Source organism: Osmia lignaria, chromosome 4, assembly GCF_051020975.1.
Source record: "Osmia lignaria lignaria isolate PbOS001 chromosome 4, iyOsmLign1, whole genome shotgun sequence".
NCBI classification, from domain to species: Eukaryota; Metazoa; Arthropoda; class Insecta; order Hymenoptera; family Megachilidae; genus Osmia; species Osmia lignaria.
Genome location: NC_135035.1, coordinates 9,102,792 through 9,124,365, shown reverse-complemented (window position 1 = coordinate 9,124,365; position 21,574 = coordinate 9,102,792). Strand labels below are relative to the sequence as shown.

The 21,574-nt window shown below is 44.6% G+C and overlaps 1 protein-coding gene across 1 annotated transcript in view; it reads left to right on the top strand.

Annotated features, from left to right (window-relative positions):
* mdy (diacylglycerol O-acyltransferase) overlaps window positions 1-21,574 on the top strand; it is a 76,640-nt gene that overhangs the window by 29,231 nt on the left and 25,835 nt on the right. Inside the window, exons 4-6 of the mRNA XM_034322629.2 lie at window positions 223-275; window positions 4,728-4,836; window positions 19,155-19,310. Coding sequence (XP_034178520.1) covers window positions 223-275; window positions 4,728-4,836; window positions 19,155-19,310 — 318 coding nt within the window. The remainder of the gene's footprint in view (window positions 1-222; window positions 276-4,727; window positions 4,837-19,154; window positions 19,311-21,574) is intronic.

Here is a 21,574-nt window from a genome sequence, read left to right as displayed (position 1 = left end):
CCTTCCGTTCGTTTCTCTTTCCCTGTTTCGCACCCTCTTCCCTTACTTTTCGATTGCCTTTTGCAACGTGACATCGCGTCGCCGAGCCTCGTCACTCGATTCTTGCAATTGTACAGAGAACGAGCTTTCGGTGACTGGCCTTTTTAGAAATTCGTTATTCACCCACCAGAGAAAGATCTATGGAATTTTGTTAATTTTTATTTTACTTTTTCTCTGTTTCAGATTCCAACGTCCCCGTTGTACTGTGTTTGCTGATCGAAAAGGGACTGTCCGCGGTGAGTAGCTGCATTTTGTAAAATCCTCGTCGACATGCGTTTATCGCCAGAACGCGTATTCCCTGCGCCATGTAATACTCGTAACACAAGGGCGGGAGGATATTAAAAAACTTTCTCGCGTCCAGTAAAATTTTGCACATTTTTTCCTACCACCGCTAAGCAGCGCGGGAAAGAGGTAAAACCGTGCGAACGCGGTGTCGAAAGAAGAGCTACGTCGCGGGACGTTAACGCGGGAGAGAACGAAACGAAAAGTTGCAGAAATATTTTTCACCCTTTCGCCTGTCCTTTTTTCTCCCCGTTGTTCCGCCGGCCAAGAAGCACGCGGCTAAACTAAACTAATAATAATATGTCGGACATATGACGTAGCCAACGGGTACTTTACGCGGCCACGGGTCAAAATGGGCGAACGAGAAGAAGCAAAGGTTGTTACATTTTTCTCGTCACGCTAGGAAACCTGCTTCTGATTCGAACGCGTCTCTTTTTGCGTCCTTTCGCGAATCCATCGTGAAACGTTCACGCGTACCATCAACCTTTGTGGAAGTCGTAAAGTAAAGGGAGACCTAGCTATTTACTTTTTAGAAATTAAATTTTTCCTTTACGATCCCTTCAACGCGAAGCCAATTTTCTGGTCAGTAATTTTGAGGCTTTATGAGTTTACGACCCTCGCCTTTCTAAAGTAACGCACAAGGTTTCTGCACATGTCACTTAATGGATTTTGCGAACCTGAAATTGACTTGCTGCAGAGTTTTTACCCTCAGAAAATAATTTTTCCTGCCGAATTAAAGCTTCTGCTCGACGTATAATCGGTTCGAAAAACGGAATTTTTGAAACCCTCCAAATCAATAAAAAAAAAAAAAGCGAACGCTTGCATTTAATACCGAATCGTTTGAACGGTGCAAAAAAACATACACAGTGCTTTTCGGGAACGTTTTATTGGATTTGATTGGAATAACATTGTGTATTCTGCCTTTAGCTCCCTGTTGAACTTCGGGCACCTAGAAAATATTGAAACTCCGGTGGAAAGAATAAACCGTGTTTATTGCCCGTGAACCCATAGTTTGGTTAACAATTAATCCACCGTCGAAAATTATTTTATTGAAAATTCCATTCTCCAAGCTATCGAAGGAAATTCTAATCGGTATAAATTGAAAAGCGTAATGGATTACAAATAAAATTGATAACGTAGGATTCGCTGTCAAATCAATTGGTTGTTCGAAGGGTCTTCGTCGGGGAGATAAGAGCGACGGTATTTTTCCCAGTGGAGGACAGGAGGATACAGGGTGTCGTGTACGAGGACGAAACTTTATCTGAACCGATAATGGCGAGCTTAACGCGGAATCTGTCCTCCTTCTCTTATCGTAACGCCATAAAGATGGTCAAACCAGCCGATGAAATGCGCGCATGGGATTTGATGATCGGCGTACCACGACGATCATGTTGGAAAACGTGGATCTCCTCCGCGTCGACGCGAATTAGCAATGTTCGAGCTAACGTCTATATATGTTATATCGTATATTCCCTTCGGCGGTGACGTAAATACACGTCTACCGTGCGGTATCGTGTCAGCGTAAACATTGCTCGTGCTGACTTCGTACCGCAGGGGACCGCGACGTGCATCGATCAGCGCCATAGAAATCCACGTCTGTGCGCCTGAACTTTGTGCAATCCCATGGAAAATTGACCGGAAAATTTTTCAACGATAACTCTATGACAAAAAAGAAAAGCAGTATTCGAATAAATTTATACGGTCTCCTCCTTTGGACGCAGGGGCCATTTTTGTATAAACTAAATACATTAATTAACTTTGCAACTGTCAGGGGGAAGATAAATTTCCTTCTCGATCAACGATCCGTATAAATTTCCTTGAATCGGTGTTTCGCTCAAAGTAGTCAAAGTTTGTTGAAATTTAATCGGATATGCACACAAGGGTGTATACTCTCGAACGATATATTTAACTTGTAATTAATACGTGTACCAGCCGAGTCAGCGGTCGAAATTACATTCTTCTGGAAGCTAATTTGCTGGTTGCTACAAACAGAGCTAGTACCAGCCAGCTTGCTGAACTTGATAATTACCATAGCCTGATTAATCGTCGGCCGCTAATCGAGTAATAATTTGGCTGATGACGATCGCATGGCAACAACGTTGTATGAATAATTTGACGATACGAATAATCAGCGGGGAGGGTATGAATAATACGGAACGAATTAATCCTGAAAACTAACACGACTCTCGACGGCGTAACTTTCAATCCGAGCCTGGTCACGTATCAATTTCCACAGGGATCTGTCTCTCTATGACGCTGGAAAACGCTATCGAGCGTGAAATATACCAGAAGACTGCGGAAAAAAAAGGATATCGAAACGTGGCATTAATTAAAATGCAAATGGCCGCGCGAAGTGGTCGGACGTGTCGTAAGTAATGCCACGGTTTTACGAGACACTAGTATCGGCTCGGCTTTTACCTCGCCTGATTATCCCGATAGATCCATTTGTCTCGATTAACACGTCCTATTAATTCGATCAGCCGGAATTCCATTTCCTGTTAATACCTTTCCGTCCCTCGTTCGTTGGAGCCGATCAAAGGATCGGAACGGTGAATCGTTATGCTCGTCTCGTTCGTTCCTCTTTGTCCGCGAAGACGAACGGAATCGCGTGTTGCTGACCAGTGTACGCGGCTGAACGTTTCGGCCGTGCAATTTGCCGGACCGCGCTTGAAATTCATGGTATTCTTTTGTCTCGCGTAATTGGGTCAATCGCTTGGTAAATATTTGCTTTCGCCTGGTTGTGTTGCCGGTTCAGTTTGCGCCGGTGGACAAACGAGCCCACGATCCTTGTAAAGCTACGTCGATCACCGAGTCGGTCCACGAAAATCCCATGAAAATTCGAGGGATCAACGTGATCGCGTCCATCTCGAAGGAAAACCTCGTGATCCTTCGTTAACGTCCTTGTCACAGAACATTCGGCTCCCTGTCTATCTTGAGTATTTCGTGCTACGTAAATACGGAATGCGTAATGAATAGCCGTCCTTCTTTTTCTTTTTTTTTTTTATCTTCTTTGAAACAGCTGGAAGCAAACGGGGCAAAGCAAACGTCGAGGCCTCGGTTGGAAAATATAACGCGGAAGCGTGCCACGGAATATTTTATATCGCATGAAAATGTTTCATCGTGGTCGCGCCGTTTGTTTCTCTGCACCATCGGCCGTTACCATCGAGGAATCGTGCACGCGTGCACGCGATGTTTTATTAAGCCAACCGGACGACGCGTTTGAATAATTAAACGGTTTAATTTCTTATCGGACTCGAAACAGCAGATACCTTATGTATCCTCTCCATTCATTTTTTAAACATCGAATGCAATGCGGCAATTCGTGACCGGTCGTTCATTTCGTTCGCGAACACTTCTGATGGCAAGCTGATGGAATTTAATATTGTTATAAAACACTGAGCTCCGTTTTATCGAAAGCGTATGAATATCTCGTTGATCGTTTAATACGGAGAACTACCCAAGTGTTACACTCACTTATTAATGAAGTTATTCAAAATAGAATATAGAATTTTAGTTTAGAATTATATAGAATTTTAATTATTCAAAAAGAGACAAATTATCATTAAAAAAAAATTTTAAAAAAATAAAAAAAATAAAAAATGGGAACTAAGGATTTGAACCGAGGACCTTTAGATTGCGAGTCATGTGTTTAACCACGGAGCGGATCCATGACTCGCAATCTAAAGGTCCTCGGTTCAAATCCTTGGTTCCCAACATTTTTTTTTTTTTTTTTTTTTTATAATAATTTTTATGTAATAGTTATTCAAAAAGAGACAAATTATCATTAAAAAAAAAAAATGTTGGGAACCAAGGATGTGAACCGTGGATCTCTAGATTGCGAGTTGTATATGTGAGTTTGTCATACTTCAGAATGTAAGGAGTAACTAATTGTAATTGTTAATATCTTTTAAACAATTAGCCGTCTGCCCTCAAAAGGGGGTATAGGCGTGTTCAGCTCGACGAGCTCTATGGTTTCATGTCTTCAATTGCGTGAGAAATAATTATAAAGAAAAAGTGAAATAGAGTGCGAGGGAATAGACGCGTCTTGAATTCGGTCGGACACCTCGGTTCCCGTCACGCCATGTTTAAACAAGCAAGCCTCGTAGCGGCGGTAAGAACGTTTAGTTTTGCAGTGGATTTCGCAACACACGTAGCCGGATACGGTGCCTCCGCATGGATAATAAACGACTTTCGGTAGTTCAACGGACTGCGTTTCGGCCTTCGTATTTTGAGAAGCTCACGGGTTCTCCGACCATTTCAACCGGTCGCGTCCACTCCACCCCCTGAGAACGAGGCTGACTCGTTTCCCGTTTCTCCCCCCTTGTCACCCTTGTTCATGTTACCACGCAGCTCTCTCTGCAAGCAACTTCCGCTCGTAACTTGTACCTCTCTATTTTGTGCCGCAGGATATCATAGCTCACGGGCCAGGAATGGTGTTCCACGTCGTAAACCTCATCGTGATGGTTCTGGTGCCGATGGTGGTCATCCACGTGAAGGATTCCGGATTCAGCCTGTGTAAGCGCCATTTTACGTATCATTTCACCGGGTGATTCTCGACATCGCGGACAAGCGATACCGTTCCTATCGCAATGAAATATTGAAAATATCAAACAATACCAGCTGCGATATCACCGATCCGACGTAATAGCGACAGTACTTCCGTCGACGTCGCTATTAAATTACTCGTCGTCGAAGTTTCCCGTGAAATCTTTCGTTATTGCGTAAGATTTGCGATTGATACTTTTAATTTGAAAGACTTAATTAAGCGTTAGACGCATTCTTGTTTGTCCGGCGAATTAAAACTTGTTTACCAACGATTTCCAATTCCGTTTGTTGGAATTGGATCAGATGTTTCCTACAATTTTCTTTGTCAACAAAAATGGTATTTTTTATTCTCAAAGTCGTTCGGTTCTGTTCGAATCGAATAGGAAACGCAGGCAATATCGCCGCTTAAAAGGAAATAGTACTGTTGATGGCGTTTCGTTTGGGGAAAAAAAAATGGGATAAATTTACGAGAAGTTATCCGGTATGGTACAATTCAATAATCTTGCGAATCGTCTGCACAAACGGTAAAAATTGGAAAGCATGCTGGCCCTGAGAACGCACAAAGACAGGAATTTCGAATCGAAACTTTCAGCTGGGTTGAAACTTTATAGCGTTCCACGAATTGCGAACGTCGGTTCTCTTTTCACGCGAAATTGGTGTCCACTGAGCTGTTTAATTATCGAAACCCTATCGCGCACGATGCTCGTTGCACGCGGTATTTAATTTTCCGCTACGAAGAATGCCATTAAATTGAGCCGACGGATGCTTTTTGAATTTTTTTAATTAACTTTGCCCGAGGGCAAATCGACCGGCTGTTTACCACCTTGACCGAGAGCACGGCGCGCCGTACAAATTGTCAATATACGCTGATTAACGAGTTATCGACGATTTACACTCATTAGCGAAAATTTTCAATTTTCGAATGGTTTTGATTAGTCGTTTCCGGCCGGGACGTCAGCTGAGGCCGTTTTAATTCTCGTTACGGTAGATTCGCAGTGCCGTAGCAGCGTATCAAAAATTCTATTTAAATGCAATACGAACGGTGACCCGTGAGACACGATGACCGAATGTCATCGCATATGCACACGGATGCAATTACACGATGCATCGGTTGATCTATTATCTGACGACGGTTCGATTACGCAGTTGTTGGATTTCGAGGATTGAATCCTTAAAATTCTCGTTTTACGCGAGTCAAAAATGAACTCGTTAATCTAGGAGGTTTTACCTCGATATCTTACTTCGCACAGATACCAAGTAAATATCGCGTGGTAAGCAGAGGCAGAAAAATGCTTTCTCGCCGATCGGATTCGGTCGCTAAAGCACCTCGCGAATCTCAATTAAGAGAGATTTTATTGGAACGTCTTTCGGGGTAGCTGGAAAGCGTGCGAAGCGATCGAAGAAAAAGCAATTAAAGAGTAAGCGCATCCAAGAGTCCGTGGAAGGCAGTTCTCTAATTAAAGGATTTCAAATTAAAACATCTTCGGCAATGGACGCGTCCTACGAGTTTCCCGTCTCGATCGGTATAGCCCCGACGAATTGAGAGCATCGTTTTTTAACCTAGTGCCGTGAAGTATTATGATAAGGAGGTCGCTTAAAGTTTCACAAAGATTTTCGTGTTGATTAAAGAACCTCGGATTAAAAAAACAAAGTGAAGAACAGGCGAGAAGCCGGTGTAACAAGACGCTTCCACGTCTTCGAGTAATATTAATAGCTTCCAGGATTTCTTGTCGAGCGAAGGAATTTTTCATAGCTCGTCCCGTAGTAATTTCTGTTTGGAAAGAACAGAATTTTCAAGTGTATCAAGAACCACCTTTTCTTGCAGTAGCGAATAAGAATCCGTAACCTCGTTAGATTCGAATCTTGTGTTACCTATTATTCGAAGGGCTTCCCTTCGTTTCTTCGGTAACAGTAGTCAGCCTTTAGTAACAGAATATTCTGGGATCGTGATATCCGTTCTAACGAACTCGGCTTATTTAATACCGTGTGAAGATAGTCGTCCGACAGCTGGGAATATCGCGAAAAGTAGAAAAGAAGGCGAAAATGGGATGATAGGGAAGGTCGTAACTTCGAAGAGAAGTCGACACAGCGTGACACGTGAGCCACGGTAGAGATTCATACGTCAACTAGTCGCTACATCCGGTTGTGTAAGCGCTTCTTAAAAGTTCTGAAGTCCCGTGCGAGTGTGCCTGCAGTCTGGAAGTAGTCCGTGAAGTGGTTGTACCGGGGAGTAACAGAGGCTGGCACGGCCTCTTTTTCTTCTTCCCCGTTTCTTTTTTCCTTCTTTCTTCGCCTTTGCTCTCCTCGACCTCCGCGACACGCGAAACGACTCACGTACGCGAAAGTGTGCACTCGAAAAAGCGTGTACCCGGTCGCGCAGACAGCCTAGATCCCGAGGTCTTTGCGCGAACAGCAAACGAGTCGGTGTGTTTCAAAGCGGTTTTGTCTTTCGATTTACGCGGAACGAGGCAAAGCAACAGCCCCGTGCCTCGCAATTATCGACGAGCAGTTTTATTCGAGCTCTCCCTTTACCCGGGACGGAATTAAAGACGTCAATGCTCGCCACTTAACGCTGTCACGCGGAAAGAAGGGCTGCCTTTGCAGGCCGGTGTAAATTTAATGAAACGGCTGCCTTCCATTTGTCGCGGCTCCGTTTAAATTGCATAAAGCGACGAGTGATTTTTCTTATAGCCCCGGAAAGTAACTGGCAGCGATTCGATGGCTCTGAGCGACAGAAAATTATAGATCCGTCCTATCAGCAGTAAAAGAACATAGATTTCTTTGAATTCCAGTTTTTTCAATGATCTTGTCAAATTCCGAATGCCATCGGTCTCTTTCGAACGGATTCTCCGATCGTTTGTTTCCTTCGATAATTACCGCTTTTTACGACGGATCCGCTCGGGGCGGCCGCTTTTCCAGCGCGACGAAGGGAAGGGTGGTTTTTTTTTCGAAAAAGCACAGCTCGCGTTCGATCGACGATTTAATTTTCGCGCTCGTTGCAGTCGGTTTCAATGACGGCGACGTAAAGCAGGAGATGCCGGCGAAAAGCCGTAGGATTTCAGCGAGAAAAGTCGAAACAGGGCCGTCAACCCTCGTAATTACGAAGCCTGTACCAAAAGTATTGACGAACGGTCCACCGTCGAATTCCATTCCGGTTATCCCTGTCCCGCGTACATTGTGCTCCCCCTTTTTAACGTGTTCGGGAACACGACACCCGGTAGCAACGTGACATCCAGCTATCGACCTACGCCCGTTTCATCCCTCGTTCTATCCACCCCCTTCCTGTGTTCGCTCTTCGTTTCTCCTACCGTCCACCATTTCCACGCTCGCATAGCTGGCGCCCGCAAATGCAATAAAAGGCGTCGAGTGTTTACTCGCGCTGTTAAGTGGTACTCGGTATCATATTGTCGCGGAACAAGCATTCTCGTCTTCGCACCGTGATTGGACGCGTGCACGAACCGTGACGGACGACTGACAATTTCGGCACTTTCTTCTCGAACCGAACGTGAACAGGAAAAAATCGTCAAATGGAAGAACGATGTAGAATCGAGGGAAAAAGGGAAGGACTAAAAATGCATCGACGCTGCGAAATAAATCGCAGTTTTACCGGGATTAATTAGGCTGAACGAGGTGTATATTTGTCGAACGATGTTTGAACGCTCGCAGGCCGACTACGCTAAAACGCGTGCTTCTATAATCGCATTATCGTGTGTGCGAGTTTTTAGTTGGCCATTGGGTACGCGATTTAATTGCGGCGAATTATTGAAAGACCCGGCACACCAAGTGTATCAACCAATACGTGTATTGGTTCAATTGTCGCGTTAAAAGTGTAACCCTTTTATTTAATGTTTCTCTCCTTTTAAATTCGTTGTTCTATGATTTATACTCGTGTAAACTGAACGCAAATATTGTTGGCTTTTAAAACCATTCATTGAAGGGATACAAATATTTTTCTGAATAACAATTTCCACAGGTTTTAAAAATACTATCGTTTGACTGACATTCGTGTTTTCGTTCCACAATGCAGAGAAAGTTTTTTTCCCAAAATTTTCCATCTCTGTTCCGTCACTGTAACACAATAATCGCGGAGCGTGCGAATCATCAAGCCACTCGGATTTGCACAATTCCAAGCGTTGTTGTTGCAAATTCTTGTGCAGCTAGGTTTTACGCTGTCACCGGTGAATAAGTTCGCCGTAGCCGCGCGTGTACGCTTGCATTCTAATAACTCTCCTACGCCCGCACTCTTTCAATTTCGCCCTCGACCCATAAATTCGTCCCGAAGTGTGCACTCTGCACGCATCCCGTTTCGATACGCCGTCAGCCCAACATAAAGTTGTAACGAGCGTCGCGACACCCTCGGCCCGTAAAATCCCCAACACGTACACGCGCGTACACCGTCGGGTAGGATGGAAATGTAATAACGTTGAAGGGAAACAAAGAGCTGAACCGGAAGCAGCCTCTTTTTCGAATCAACCGACCTCGCGCCATATCGTCGCTCGTCTGGCTGGAAAATTTCATCGTCCTCGCCTTCCAGCCTGTCGTACGTGTTAGCGGGAGACACGTTTACGTTAACGGGGCCTAAAGGCGACGGAGAAAGGAAACGGTCACGCGACGTATTTCAAGATCGTGCCTCGAATAAAAGACGACGTTCGCTACTCTAGATACCCCGTTGCAACCCCCGTGTCGTAGTCAGAGGGTTCTATAGTCTTCTATAGAATAAAATAGCTGTTACGTCTTCCTCCACGATCGCGAATGATGTACACTTTCGTTTAGTGTGAAATTTAGTTTTGATGCCAGTGGAAGTCGCGAATCTTCAATGTTCAATCGGAGGGCCTGAATGCGAAATTTTATTCTAATTAAAATTTCACATCCTACGCATAGATTTCAGTCTGAGTCTAGTTTTGTGTTTGAAAGTCTAGTTAGTCTCTGAATGAAAATTAAAAAGCCTTGACGGGATGAAGTTTCTCGGGTCGGATAACGCGATGAAGTTTAAATGAGTCCTACAATCTTTGAGGTTGAACGAGCTCCTGCTAGCCGGAACTGTTTTACTCCATCATGGCAGCGTCGGTAACTGTATCTGTGACACAGATTCCGTGGAAAATGGCGCGACCTAAACGCTTCTCCATTTACGATGTTCCCGTTTGCTCAACTAGATCCTACTGGATTACCACACGATAACGAAGTAGTTATTCCGGCTGCCGTCTCTTCTCTCCTCTGAGGTGAGCGAGAGAGAAGGCCGAATAGGTTTGCGAATTAGTCGTTGGCCCGCGATTTGTTATTCAAAATTCACGGTAAGGCGCCCACCTGGGCCACATATCCGGTACGTTCGAACGTAATTTCCGTTCCCTGCTAAAGCACGATATAAGCCTGTTATGTTTGAGCGTAGCCAAAGCTGTAGCTAGCTCGTACCACCTCGAGCGGAAGAACATTCATGATTCAAAAGTCGTAAATAGCCGTTGGAGTATTACAGTTTCCCATCGTGGATCATTAACGATAATCGAAACATACAATCTCGTCGAATAACCTATCCGTTAAAAATTCACAGGGAAGAAAGCCGACGTTTCTTTCTAAAATTATGCAAAGTCTCGCGCTCTTTCGCTCGTTATTTACAGACGAATCCTCGTCTTCCTTTCGTACAAACACACAGGCTGATTGCCTCTTACGTTTCACGATGCTCTAAGCCTGCAGCTCGACCGTTCCACTGCTCCGACCAGCTCCTAAATCTGATCCAGTGCTCCTTTGTTCCAACCAACCCTACTCGTTGCCGCCTAAACCAACAGTGGCTCGCTCCTTTTCCACGGTACGTGTAGACGGAGAGACAGCCGAGCCCGGTGGTTTCTGGACGCGTGATTTGTAATTCCCGTGGAACTCATCCCGCGGGCCGGCTAGTCGAAGGGCTCGCAGGCGTTGCATAATTTGTAATTCCAAAGAACACCGGGAATACGAAGTGGCCGAGGAAAGGAAGGCACCGACGCGATGATACGAACTGGGAAGAAAAAAGATCGTCGACGGGGAAAGAGAAAAAATCGAGCAACGATGAATTCAACCCTCGCCCCGTTGTCGGGGGTTGTAAGAGGAGTACGCAGCCAATTTCGTCGACTCGAAACGAGCGGGAGGCTCGACGTAGCGTGAAACGCGAGCGAGCCAAGCGAAAAAGACGCGGATGGTCGAGCATCGGGCGACGAAAGGGACGCGTGTGCGTGCCGGATCCGCTTCCGTGCACCGTAATGGCGATCCTCGGGCGCGAGAATACTATGCATAAACGAGCCGTCGGCAAAGGAGAGGTTGGAGAGGGTGCTGGGAACGGACTGGAGCCTAGCCAGCCGCCGTTAGGCTAACTAGCTCGTGGCAGTCGAATGCACAAAGGAGGCCAGTCTGCCGGTTTACATCGGATAATCCGCTAGCGAAATTACGACGGTAAATTGCTTCCATCGCGAGTAATACGAACAAAGTCATTGCGCTTGAGCTGTGGTCCTTGCGAGAGGAAGGGACGTCGCGAGTTTACGTGTCGGAAGTGGTTGACTTGATACCGGATGCTAGGCTTTGTTGGACGCGAGGCGACGAGAATTTAACCAGGAAGATGTAACGGCGATACGCGCGGAGGGTCGCTTTGTAACGGCAGAGGGTAAACGAGCCTTCTCTACTGAAATATTAACATCGTCCGGCGACGATTTTCGTTCAACTTTGATGTTCCGTTTCGTGTACGCTTTAGCTGCCAGTTGTTTGCGGCCTTGCGTTCTGTCAGCATCGTTAGACTGTATCGTTTAAATCGACCATTCTCGGAGTGGGTGCAGTTCGCGTTGGTGTTGCCTTTGAGACGAATCTTGAATTTCCAAAAGGATTCGGCTATCCGAGAACACCCCTTCGCGCGGGAGTAGTCAAATACAAATGTATAAAATCAAAGTTGAAGGAACCGTCGCGTTAAGGATCTCGTCATCGTTTCCCGAGGCGATTTAATCCGATTCATTTGAAAAAGTTGTGTACCGTTCGAAACAAACTTCGCGGAGAAGCTCGGTTTGTACCCTTTTGGCGCTTGGAAAGTTGGCTTCGCTGCAACGACACGCTAAGATCTTTAGCTGGTTCGCAAAGTCGCGGCATGAAATTTAAGACAAAATCGATACCCTCGAGGAAGATTCGAGGATCCAGCTTCACGGAACTCGCCGGATTCTTCGGTTAGTTCGAGAAATGGGCGGCGAGGTATGGGACGAGTTGCAGAAAAGGATACTTGAAATTTAATTCGAATTCGCTCGAGTGAACGTTTCAGAGAATACCGCGTCGATTGCAGCGTCTTCCTTAACCGAGCGAGGAGAAGGGGATGGACTAAGAACAAGCATCAGATGCGAGAATCTGAAAGAAAACTTTTCGACCCATTTAAGCGAAGAAATGATTGCCGGCGAAGGAAGAGTATCGTGTCGTATCAAAGCAAACGCGCTGAATTTCGCGCTTCCGTTGCTACAGTCAAAGGAATTTAATAAATATCGGTATCGATAATTCTTTGTTGAATAGAAAGAGGAACGGATTCCGCAAAATGTACAAGTATCAAAGTGTTGGAACCGCGATTTCTGTTCATCTATTGACTTTCTCGAGACGAAAGAGCCCTGTTTCATCTTCTCGAAAGCCACATAGAAACAGTCCAGCAATCTGCATAGTCGCGCGTGAAACGAATGCACGCAGCCTGCCAAGATCTGGCTTCACGCACGGTAACTTCGCGAGGTGATTACAAGCCCGAGCCAACTGGATACCGTGCCAGGATCAGAAATGTCCCGGGTGGAGGGAATCGTGGTACGGGGTTTTAGCCCGTGAAAGTCGAAGGAACGAGCAAACGAATCGTCAGGACGTAAATAGGGAATTACGCGTGTCGGGTGAATTACGACCGATCGATCCCGAAATGTATATACGTCCTGTATAAAAGCCACGACTTCCGGTTACGCGGGGCAAAGCCGTGCGGTGAATTTATTGGTCATCCTGGAGCATTCTTGAAAAATAAAGAGCGAATGGTTTTTACGCGATCCCAGCTTCCCTCGTCTCGAGACGGGCTCTTATTGGCTTCGTTGTTGGAGATTATTGGAGATAAAAGAGAAGAGTTTTCGATCGTTCGATTTGATCGGTGTTATATTGATTGTTCCGCTATAAATCAATGAAATGGAGGCGCTTTAGAGTTGCTATGGCGTGTTCCATATAACTGGGATCAGGTGTGTCTTTGAAACAATTGAAGATTGAAGCAAATGATAGTTACGTTGTAAAAACTATTTCGAATTTAAATTTGATAGAGATGTTATTGGAAACAGGATGATTTAGAAACATTCTGTTGATCTACAACTGCCTTTCGTAATTTTACTTCGCTATGATTTACAGTAATGTAAACCTAACTGCACTGTACAAAAATAATGAGAAGATTTTGCGTCTACGGAGCGTATCGAAGATACTAGAGGTTTTGGAAAACTGCCAGCATCTTGAAATCTTATCCCCTATCATAATTCTTCCATATTCGTGCACCCTTTCTGTTTGTATTGGTGAAACATTCTTCCGAAAGCACCTGAAGCAAAACTGATTAGAAGAGTTTAAACTGCCCTTATGATTTAATAAGTTGGTGCAGCTGAACGGTGACGTGGTTGAAACGATATTTTTAGATAAATATCGAAAGCGTATCGCGAGTTGGCCAGTGACGATGATTTCGTCGGAGGAAATTCGATATCAGTTATAGAATTAATATAACTGTTTTCATCGAGGTATATTCGAACGATGAAATTGACGCGGCTCGCACACGTCGCCCTATAATTACGCGAAATGTAGCATAATTTCGTGGAATAATCGTTCCACGACCGATTAACAGAAACTTTCGACACGATACTTTATTACAAACAACTAAATCCAGCAAATGGTTTTACTCGTAGAACTATCGCCACGTTAAATTCGCACAGAATCGAATCGAACTATGTTAATTAATTAGAATTTCGAACAATTTCGGTCTACAAAAATTCAACGAGCTTTGATGACCACGGAAAGATTTAATGGACAGAGCAACGGTGACACGCAGCTGAAAATAGGTAGAAGAAAGAGAAAAAAGAATTTTTCCGCTTGTTGTCCTTTGTTCCGACGAAAATAAAAGGAAACAATTCCACCCCGTTCTCTCGCTGTTCGTGTATTCACGTTGGCGCAATGTCGCGCGTCTTTCATCCGTGAAACGCCTTTGACATTTTTATTCCAAGTATTACGGATTTTTATGAAATCGTAATTTCGAGGGTTTATTCGATTCAGTACACACGCTCGAATAAACGTTTCCCGGTAATAGAACGCTATGAAAGAATAAACTCCTGAATGAACGGATGGATACGTTAAGAAATTGATGAGAAGAGAAACATTTTAAATTCTTTGCAATTAACTCTCAAAGCCTTGTTTCCTTAAATTAAATGGAACATACCAATTACTAAAGTCGTGCCATATTTTTTCCATAATATTTATCTAAAATATTCTTTTTATTTTATAGTTTTCGATCACAATCGCATTGGAGATCCGTACGATCGGATCACGGTGTTCTTTTTCGATTCTGTTCCACGTTCTCCCTTTTCCTCTTTCCTTTTTTCCTTTGTATTTTTCTTTGTTTCTTCTCCATTCGGCATGCTCGATTTATATACACCCGTCGCTCAGGTGTGCCGAGTACGCGCGGCTCGTTGTCACGCCAAATGCAGGGTGCACGCGAGCTGAAACAAGATGGTAAACGTGTACGTGCGACATTGTTCCACGAATTCGACGTTACTTCTAATGCTTTCGATGAAACGATTAATGGACGGATACACGTTAGCCTTGATCGATCTTTTCGAACAACGAAATTTATTTCTCGTCGGCGGATCGAGGCATTCCATCGAATTCAAAGTACACGTTTTATACCGCTAAATATTTAGGATACGAAATTGAGCTTGAAATTTGTATTTTAATTAATTGCCTGCCCGATGTAGTACGATGCATCAATTTAATATGCATGAGTTTGCAAAATTCATGGTGAAAAAGAAATATCTCGTAAATTCGGGCCTGTCCGTATTACAGGGCGAACAAAACAATTATAAAATATTCGTCGAAGCAATTTGGTTCATCTTTTAATTTGCTACGAACTCGCGTTTGTAACTGTGTAATTTTATACGCGACAGGTCTGACTGATCGTTGACCTCTACTACTGCAACGAGGCAGGAGCGCGATATTAGAGCTCTTCGTTCAAGAAATTCTGTAACAGATATAAAAAATTGACAAAGTAGAAAAGACACAAAGTACAAACTATCCAGATTTCAGCAGCTGAAGAATATAATACGAAAGAAGGAAAATTGGTGTCGCAGCACTCACGAAGGAGCTTTCGCGGTGCTTATTCCATCGAAAGAAACATTGTTCACGGGGTCGCAGGAGAAATCCTATAAAAGATGAAGAAACTAAGTCGTAGCAGGGTATAAGAGTATCTGAAAGAGGGAACGTTCTCGATGACACGTTTCCTGGCCAAGGGTGAAAAGAGTCTCGAGTCTCTTCCGTTCGAGGCGGCACGTGGAAATGGATCCTGATCAAAATGCATCAGTCTGCTTTTTCTGATATCAGTACGATCGAAAGAAAAGGGAGAATGAGGAAAGGAAGATAGGAGGAAGGAAGACGGTGGTAGAATCGGCGTGCCACGGTTCTTGGATGAGCGGTGGTGAGATGAGGGGGTTGAAAATCGCGGGAAATGGGATGACGGAGATCGGGGGTTGCGGATCTGGAAGTGTACCAGGCGACAATGGGGTCCGAGGTGAAAACTGGCAATTCCTCAGCTCGGCGAGCGGCCGAAGAAAATGGAGAAACTATTTTCGCTGCTGGAACTTCCGCCATTGTTGTACGCTCGCTGCACAATACCGGTGGTTGGTTGGTTCATCGTGAACGCAATGTTCGTAGCAGCGAAATCAGTGGAATAATTCTGTACGTTAACGCGAATCTTTCTCCCTCTATTTTTTTTTTATTTTTCGTTCATTTCATCCCTTTTTCGAGCCCAACCCATTGTCGACGATGAAATATGACGGTGTCTTCAAAAATTTCGGAAAATTGTTTGCCGTCGAAACGATATATCTTCGCGAGCTTATATACGTCTGTCTCTGTTCCTCCCTTCGGGACAGGTGAATCGAGTGTGGGTAATAAAATCATTGATACGTATTCGAGCCAATGAAAGAGCGTGTTTGCATATAAATAGTTACCATCCCCTGTCTTCGATGCTGAAGCTTTATAACTATCCATTGTTCGGCTGTCAATGGTTCGCGTGGGTTTGGAAAAAATAAAAAAAAAAAAAGATCTCCTTTGCCGTCATCTACCGATTCGGATTATCCGGCTTCCGGCGTGTAATACTGTCGCTCGAAAATTCCGACTCCCTCGACGTAATTCTGCGTCGATGAAAAATCTCGCCGGTATATAAATCTGTCGTGGCATGAGCACGCCTTGCACCCGGACAAATTGTCACGACTTAATTGCGCTCCTTGCCTCGTATATTGCGGCGAGGCACGAAAAAGCTGCAACAAGCTCGCGAGCAAGAACAGTGATTCCGATCGATCTCTGAGTTTTCAGCTAGGAAACAATTAAGCTTGGGGCGTAGAAAAATGTAGCAGTGAGCGAATCACGAACGCCATGATGAATGACGAGGGGAAAGAGAGGATTGTGATATTAATTCGTACGTTTGTTCATCTCGTGGTCTATTTCGTATAATTGACAGGAAATTAATATCGTAGATATTATTAAGATATCAGGTGAAAAATTTCAAATGGAAGTCATTTTTGAAATAGCAATCAATCTTATTTGCCGACAGAATTCTACTTCCGTGTACATTTCATTCTGTCTGTTTCCAAGTTTATCTCGCTGTCGATTCGTGTTTCTCGCCGGATCGTTGTAAAATCGTGCGGGTGACACGCGGACACACGTTTGCACAGGGTGACGGAGGCGTCGCAGCCCACCCTCTCGGCAAGATAGATTCGTTTCAGCGTGCCAAACTATAGGGAACGCGTAGTACACGCGTCACGGCATTTGGCAATTATCTCGCTTCGGTACAGGTACACAGCTGGTATATACGTTCATTAACGCCCTGGGCTTGCTAGCGCGAACACTCCTACGGTATATGCGACTGAAGGAGATAGAAGAAATAAAGGTGAAAATGGTGGAGCCCGGCTTCGTGTGGCCCTCCTCAAAATTATCTGAAATCATAAACGATAAACAGGAACAGAAATGTACTTTCTTCAACTCCAGATAGCGACCACGCAATCAGGAAAGACGTTTGTTCTTTCAGAATTTCCTTCCTATTTGCATTAACGAGCGATTGATCATTTCAGATAATCACGAAACGTAAATATTAATTCCTGGTTCGATTCGTCGTTGATCTTCAAGATGTTTTATCGTTGCCAGGAAATTAATGTCTATAGTTCTGATGGCTTTTTAATGAAGGCAAACGAATAGAGTTATTAAAATCCCGTAGCGGATAAATATCAGACCAGATTTAGCTGTCGCCTTCTCGTCGCGGAGATCGCGAGGAGATTAGAGTGAAAAGAAGGAGAGAAATCGAAGACTTCTTCGCTTCCTTAACGTCTCTCAGGGTGGAACTCGTTCGATGTCATTAACAAACCTCGCAAGAGTCGTTTCCTCATCAAAGGAAAACGGGGGGGGCTACTCGCGCAGGGTCGAGTATTTAAACGCGTGGTTTCCACGGGAATCCGAGAATCTCTCTAATTAGCACCTCGCCTCTGGCTTTCCAGGTGGGCGTGCCAAAGAAAATATTTCTTGCGCGAAGGATGAGGAAAAGTGCGACGGGGACAAAAGGGAGCAGTCAGAGAATATTTAGTATCCACTTTTCCCTGGCAAAGAACGTTCTCACGGTTACGTCGGAAGCTCGCTTCCGCGGAGCCCTGAAGGCGATGGAAAATCCACGTACTCCTCCATATTACCTGGAAATACAAAGTGTGTCGGGAAAAGAAATCGAACTTTAATTTTCCCGTGTTTCTTCGTCGAGGCGCACGTTCGACAAAATTGTTCCCTGTTTGTCGTCGAACTTTCCCGGGAACGATCACCACAAACAACCTGTTTAATAAATATTTATTCGAATTAGGGTTTTTATTTGCATGCAAATTACGTTGGTAAACGAGGGGTGTTCGCATGGGTGAACAAGCTTGCTAGTAAAACAAGAGAGAATAAATTTTTAATTGTTGAATTAATATACCATTTTTATTTATTTTTTAAAATTCAAAATCTTGTCTTACATATACAAGTCAGATTTCTTTTAAAGAATCTCAATGAGCTAAAATAACTGGTGCTAGCAAACAGGATTTAATTAAGATACGATCAATCTGGTTGGCGAAGGAGGCAGCGAGGATCGATGAAAATATCGAGGAAATATGAGGATTATCCCAAGCCTGGCTGGCTTCGTTCGTCGTCTATGGTCCAACGCCATTAGCTGGCAGCAGCCGTTACTGGCATTGCATAATAATAATTGACATTCTTAGGATCGCGATGCAAATACCGTTGGCCATAATTAAACAGAACCGAGCGCCACGCTCGATGAACGTGGCGGGAAAAAGTAATTCGTTCCGGTCCCGATGGTTTCAGCCGGTTAACGCGTCGGGGAAATTGCAAGAAGCGTTTGTGAACCTTTAATCATTACAAACGTGTTCCCAGCGGTGCCATGAACAAAGCCGCGAAAAAGATAAATTCAACGCGGATGAAACGGTCGGCCGTGAATGCGTAATACCGTGTTTTATAAACCCTTTAATTGCCACATTCGGACACGTACGTCCGGCGTGTAACAACGTATGCTTTATTCGCACAGATGTATCTGCTGTCACGTTCTCGGGTGCCGTGTAGAATTGCGATGATTAAAACGTACTTGCACGTTCCGCGCCATCCTGTCCACCATCATTTTTATCTCCTCTTTTCTTGCCTCTCACCACCCGCTCTACGTTTCCTTTCTTTTTCATTAATCCGCAAGAAAGAACACGGATAACGAATACCCGTATCTTTCCGCGAATTTGTTCAACGATATTCTTGTGAAATAAATATTACCCCTTGTCGAGATGTAATGAAATTTTAGGGCAACGCGAAAGAAAGAATCCTCGGAATCGCGTTAATTTACCTTCCTCGCTCCCTCGTGTTAATTTTAAACACACTTTCATCAAGGTAGCTGAACTTCGGTCCTATAGGTTGACGAAGTGGGAGGTAGGAAGGTGGTAGAAACGTTATGCTCGACGACAAGCTGCCACGATGGTGTGCAATGTTATACGTATAATTAATTCTGTTCGTTGTTGCAGTCGGTGCCATGTACGTGTGCATGCTGTACGCCATCCTGTTCCTGAAGCTATGGTCGTACGTGCAAGTGAACATGTGGTGTCGGCTGAGCAGTCGAAGAAAGACAGTGAGCCAGGGCAGAATACGACGGCAATCCCTGTCGTACAACAATCTACAGTGTAAGTAGACAATGTTCGCGTAACACCGTCAGACATCGCGTTTCCCATTGCGTCTCTCTGTTCCCTCGCATCTTCGTTTGCTGAATTTCCGAATACATAGGTCCGCGAACCCATGGTTACGTATCGCTTTGTCATGGAGCGATAATCACGTTTCAAATTAAGTTCCATAAAATTATTCCTTATAAAATTGACCTTGACCTGAAAATTCAAGGCCCTCCGTAGTGGGTGCACACTTGAATTCATCTCTGGTAACAACACTCCCTCGGCAGGGCGTTTATTTCTATCGACCGCGTCAATTCATCGCCACGAACTCGCGTTAAAACGTTACGCACGCCTGGCCACTTTCGGTAACAAGTATCACGCATTCCCTTTACATCGTTTCGCGTTTCCACGGTATGCCCTTTAATTTCACGCGAATTCGACAGAAAAAAACCGTCAGCTGCGTATATTTTTGTTCGTGTCACGTGTTCGTTACGATATATTTTTTCCTCTTTTATCTTGCCGTTTCGGTGTCGCGTGTTTTGCAACCCGGGACGCTGACAAAATTGCGAACAAAATTAATTAAAGGAACCCGTCGCGACGGAAAAGCAAAGGATCCTACGAACAGTTTTCTGTTATCATATTTACAATCGGGGGGGATCCATGGTCGGATTCTCACGTGTAACACGTAATGTGGAAATCGAATTAGCGTGCACGAATTTAATAATGGAAACTCGTAAGTTCTTTGATGTTGAATCAAAGAACTGATTATTCGGTGCGGTAGGTTGATGCCAATGTGTTTGGATAATGGAACAGCAAAGAAGAATTTTCCTTTTTTTTTTCATTCTGGTAATCCAGTTTCGGGTGTCAGAGGTATTTGTTCGGTTTTGAAGATGCACACACATTGTCGTGGTTTGCCAGGACGCGTGTGCACAACCCAGGCTTCGTGAACACGTAGCCACAGTGGAAGAGGCGAATAATTTCCACCCAATTTAAACTCTCGATCAGCCTCGCGTCTGTTTCCGGGTATTGAGTGCAGCCTGCTGGTATATCGATTATTCAGAGCTGGCAAAGTCAAATTATACGAGCGACCTTTCCCCAATAAACTCACCGCATGGAATATTAACCCTTCTCTCCCTCTTGTACGCCTCCGCACAGTTCCAGAGAGAGGGACGGAGAAATTCGGAATTGTAAAGACTTCATGTATCATTTTGACGTGTTATGGCTCTGTTTCGTGCAATGAAAATCTGTTATACAATGCTTCCTGTTTCTTAGAACAGCTTCGAAGCGACCTCATAAATTCTAGTAGCAACTAATCTTTAGTTTCGTAACGTTCAGATTTTCCTTCAACTTCTCCTTTAGACTTCAATTAATTTTTTTTTTTCTAAAAAATCTGAAATTTTAAATATCGATTGACACACCCCTAAAGCGAGGGTACAAATTGTTCCTGTTTGCAAATTTGATTCAAGTCCATTTCGTCGTGGCCGAGGCTTCCTCGTTTCCTGACTTCTTGTTCACGGTTGAGGCTCGTTAATCAATGCCAAGATAATGTGGGAGGAAGACATAATGGCGGATGCGTGTGAATGGTGCATCGCGGAGCTGATACCTTTCCCGGAAGCCGGTGGAACAGATGTTGAGGAATGGTCGAACGTTAAGTATCGCGAGGCGGGATAATGTAGTCGTTAAAACGTTACAGTTGCCTCTGTTCCGGTTCGCCGAAACGAGACCAGCCTGCTTTCCATCTTTGAATACGTAATTCGCGGTTTCCTCGTCGCGAGACACCGTGACGGAAAGGTCGCTCGTCCGAGAAATAAACAGACGACTGTTAATTCCCCGCACGACCGGACCTCCGTCCGTCAGCCAGGTTGCTTCGCGATCGTACGATAACGTCGGGCGAAGTATAAAAAGTGCCGCGGGCTAACGTGATTATCGAAAATCGATGAGACAGCCTTGTCGCAGACGAGGAGAACGCGTTACACTCGGGATCGATGCGACTGATCGATTCGAAGAGGTGCGATAGACGATCGTTCACGGTCGTATACCTCGCTAGAGCCACGAACACGCGCATAATTCTCTCTCTATACCGTTCGCCGTGTAATTTACCTCCTCCACCCTCTATTCGCTAGCTGTACATCGACGTATGCCGTGTTATTGCGTCCTATAATGGCGACGTTGACTTCTGTGCCACGGTGCGCCTCTTTTCGCGGAAGCTTTTTGTCCTTTCGTGTCGAAGCAGCGAGCATCGATCCTGCCGGGGTAAGTCGGGTTCGATGCCCGTCTCTTTC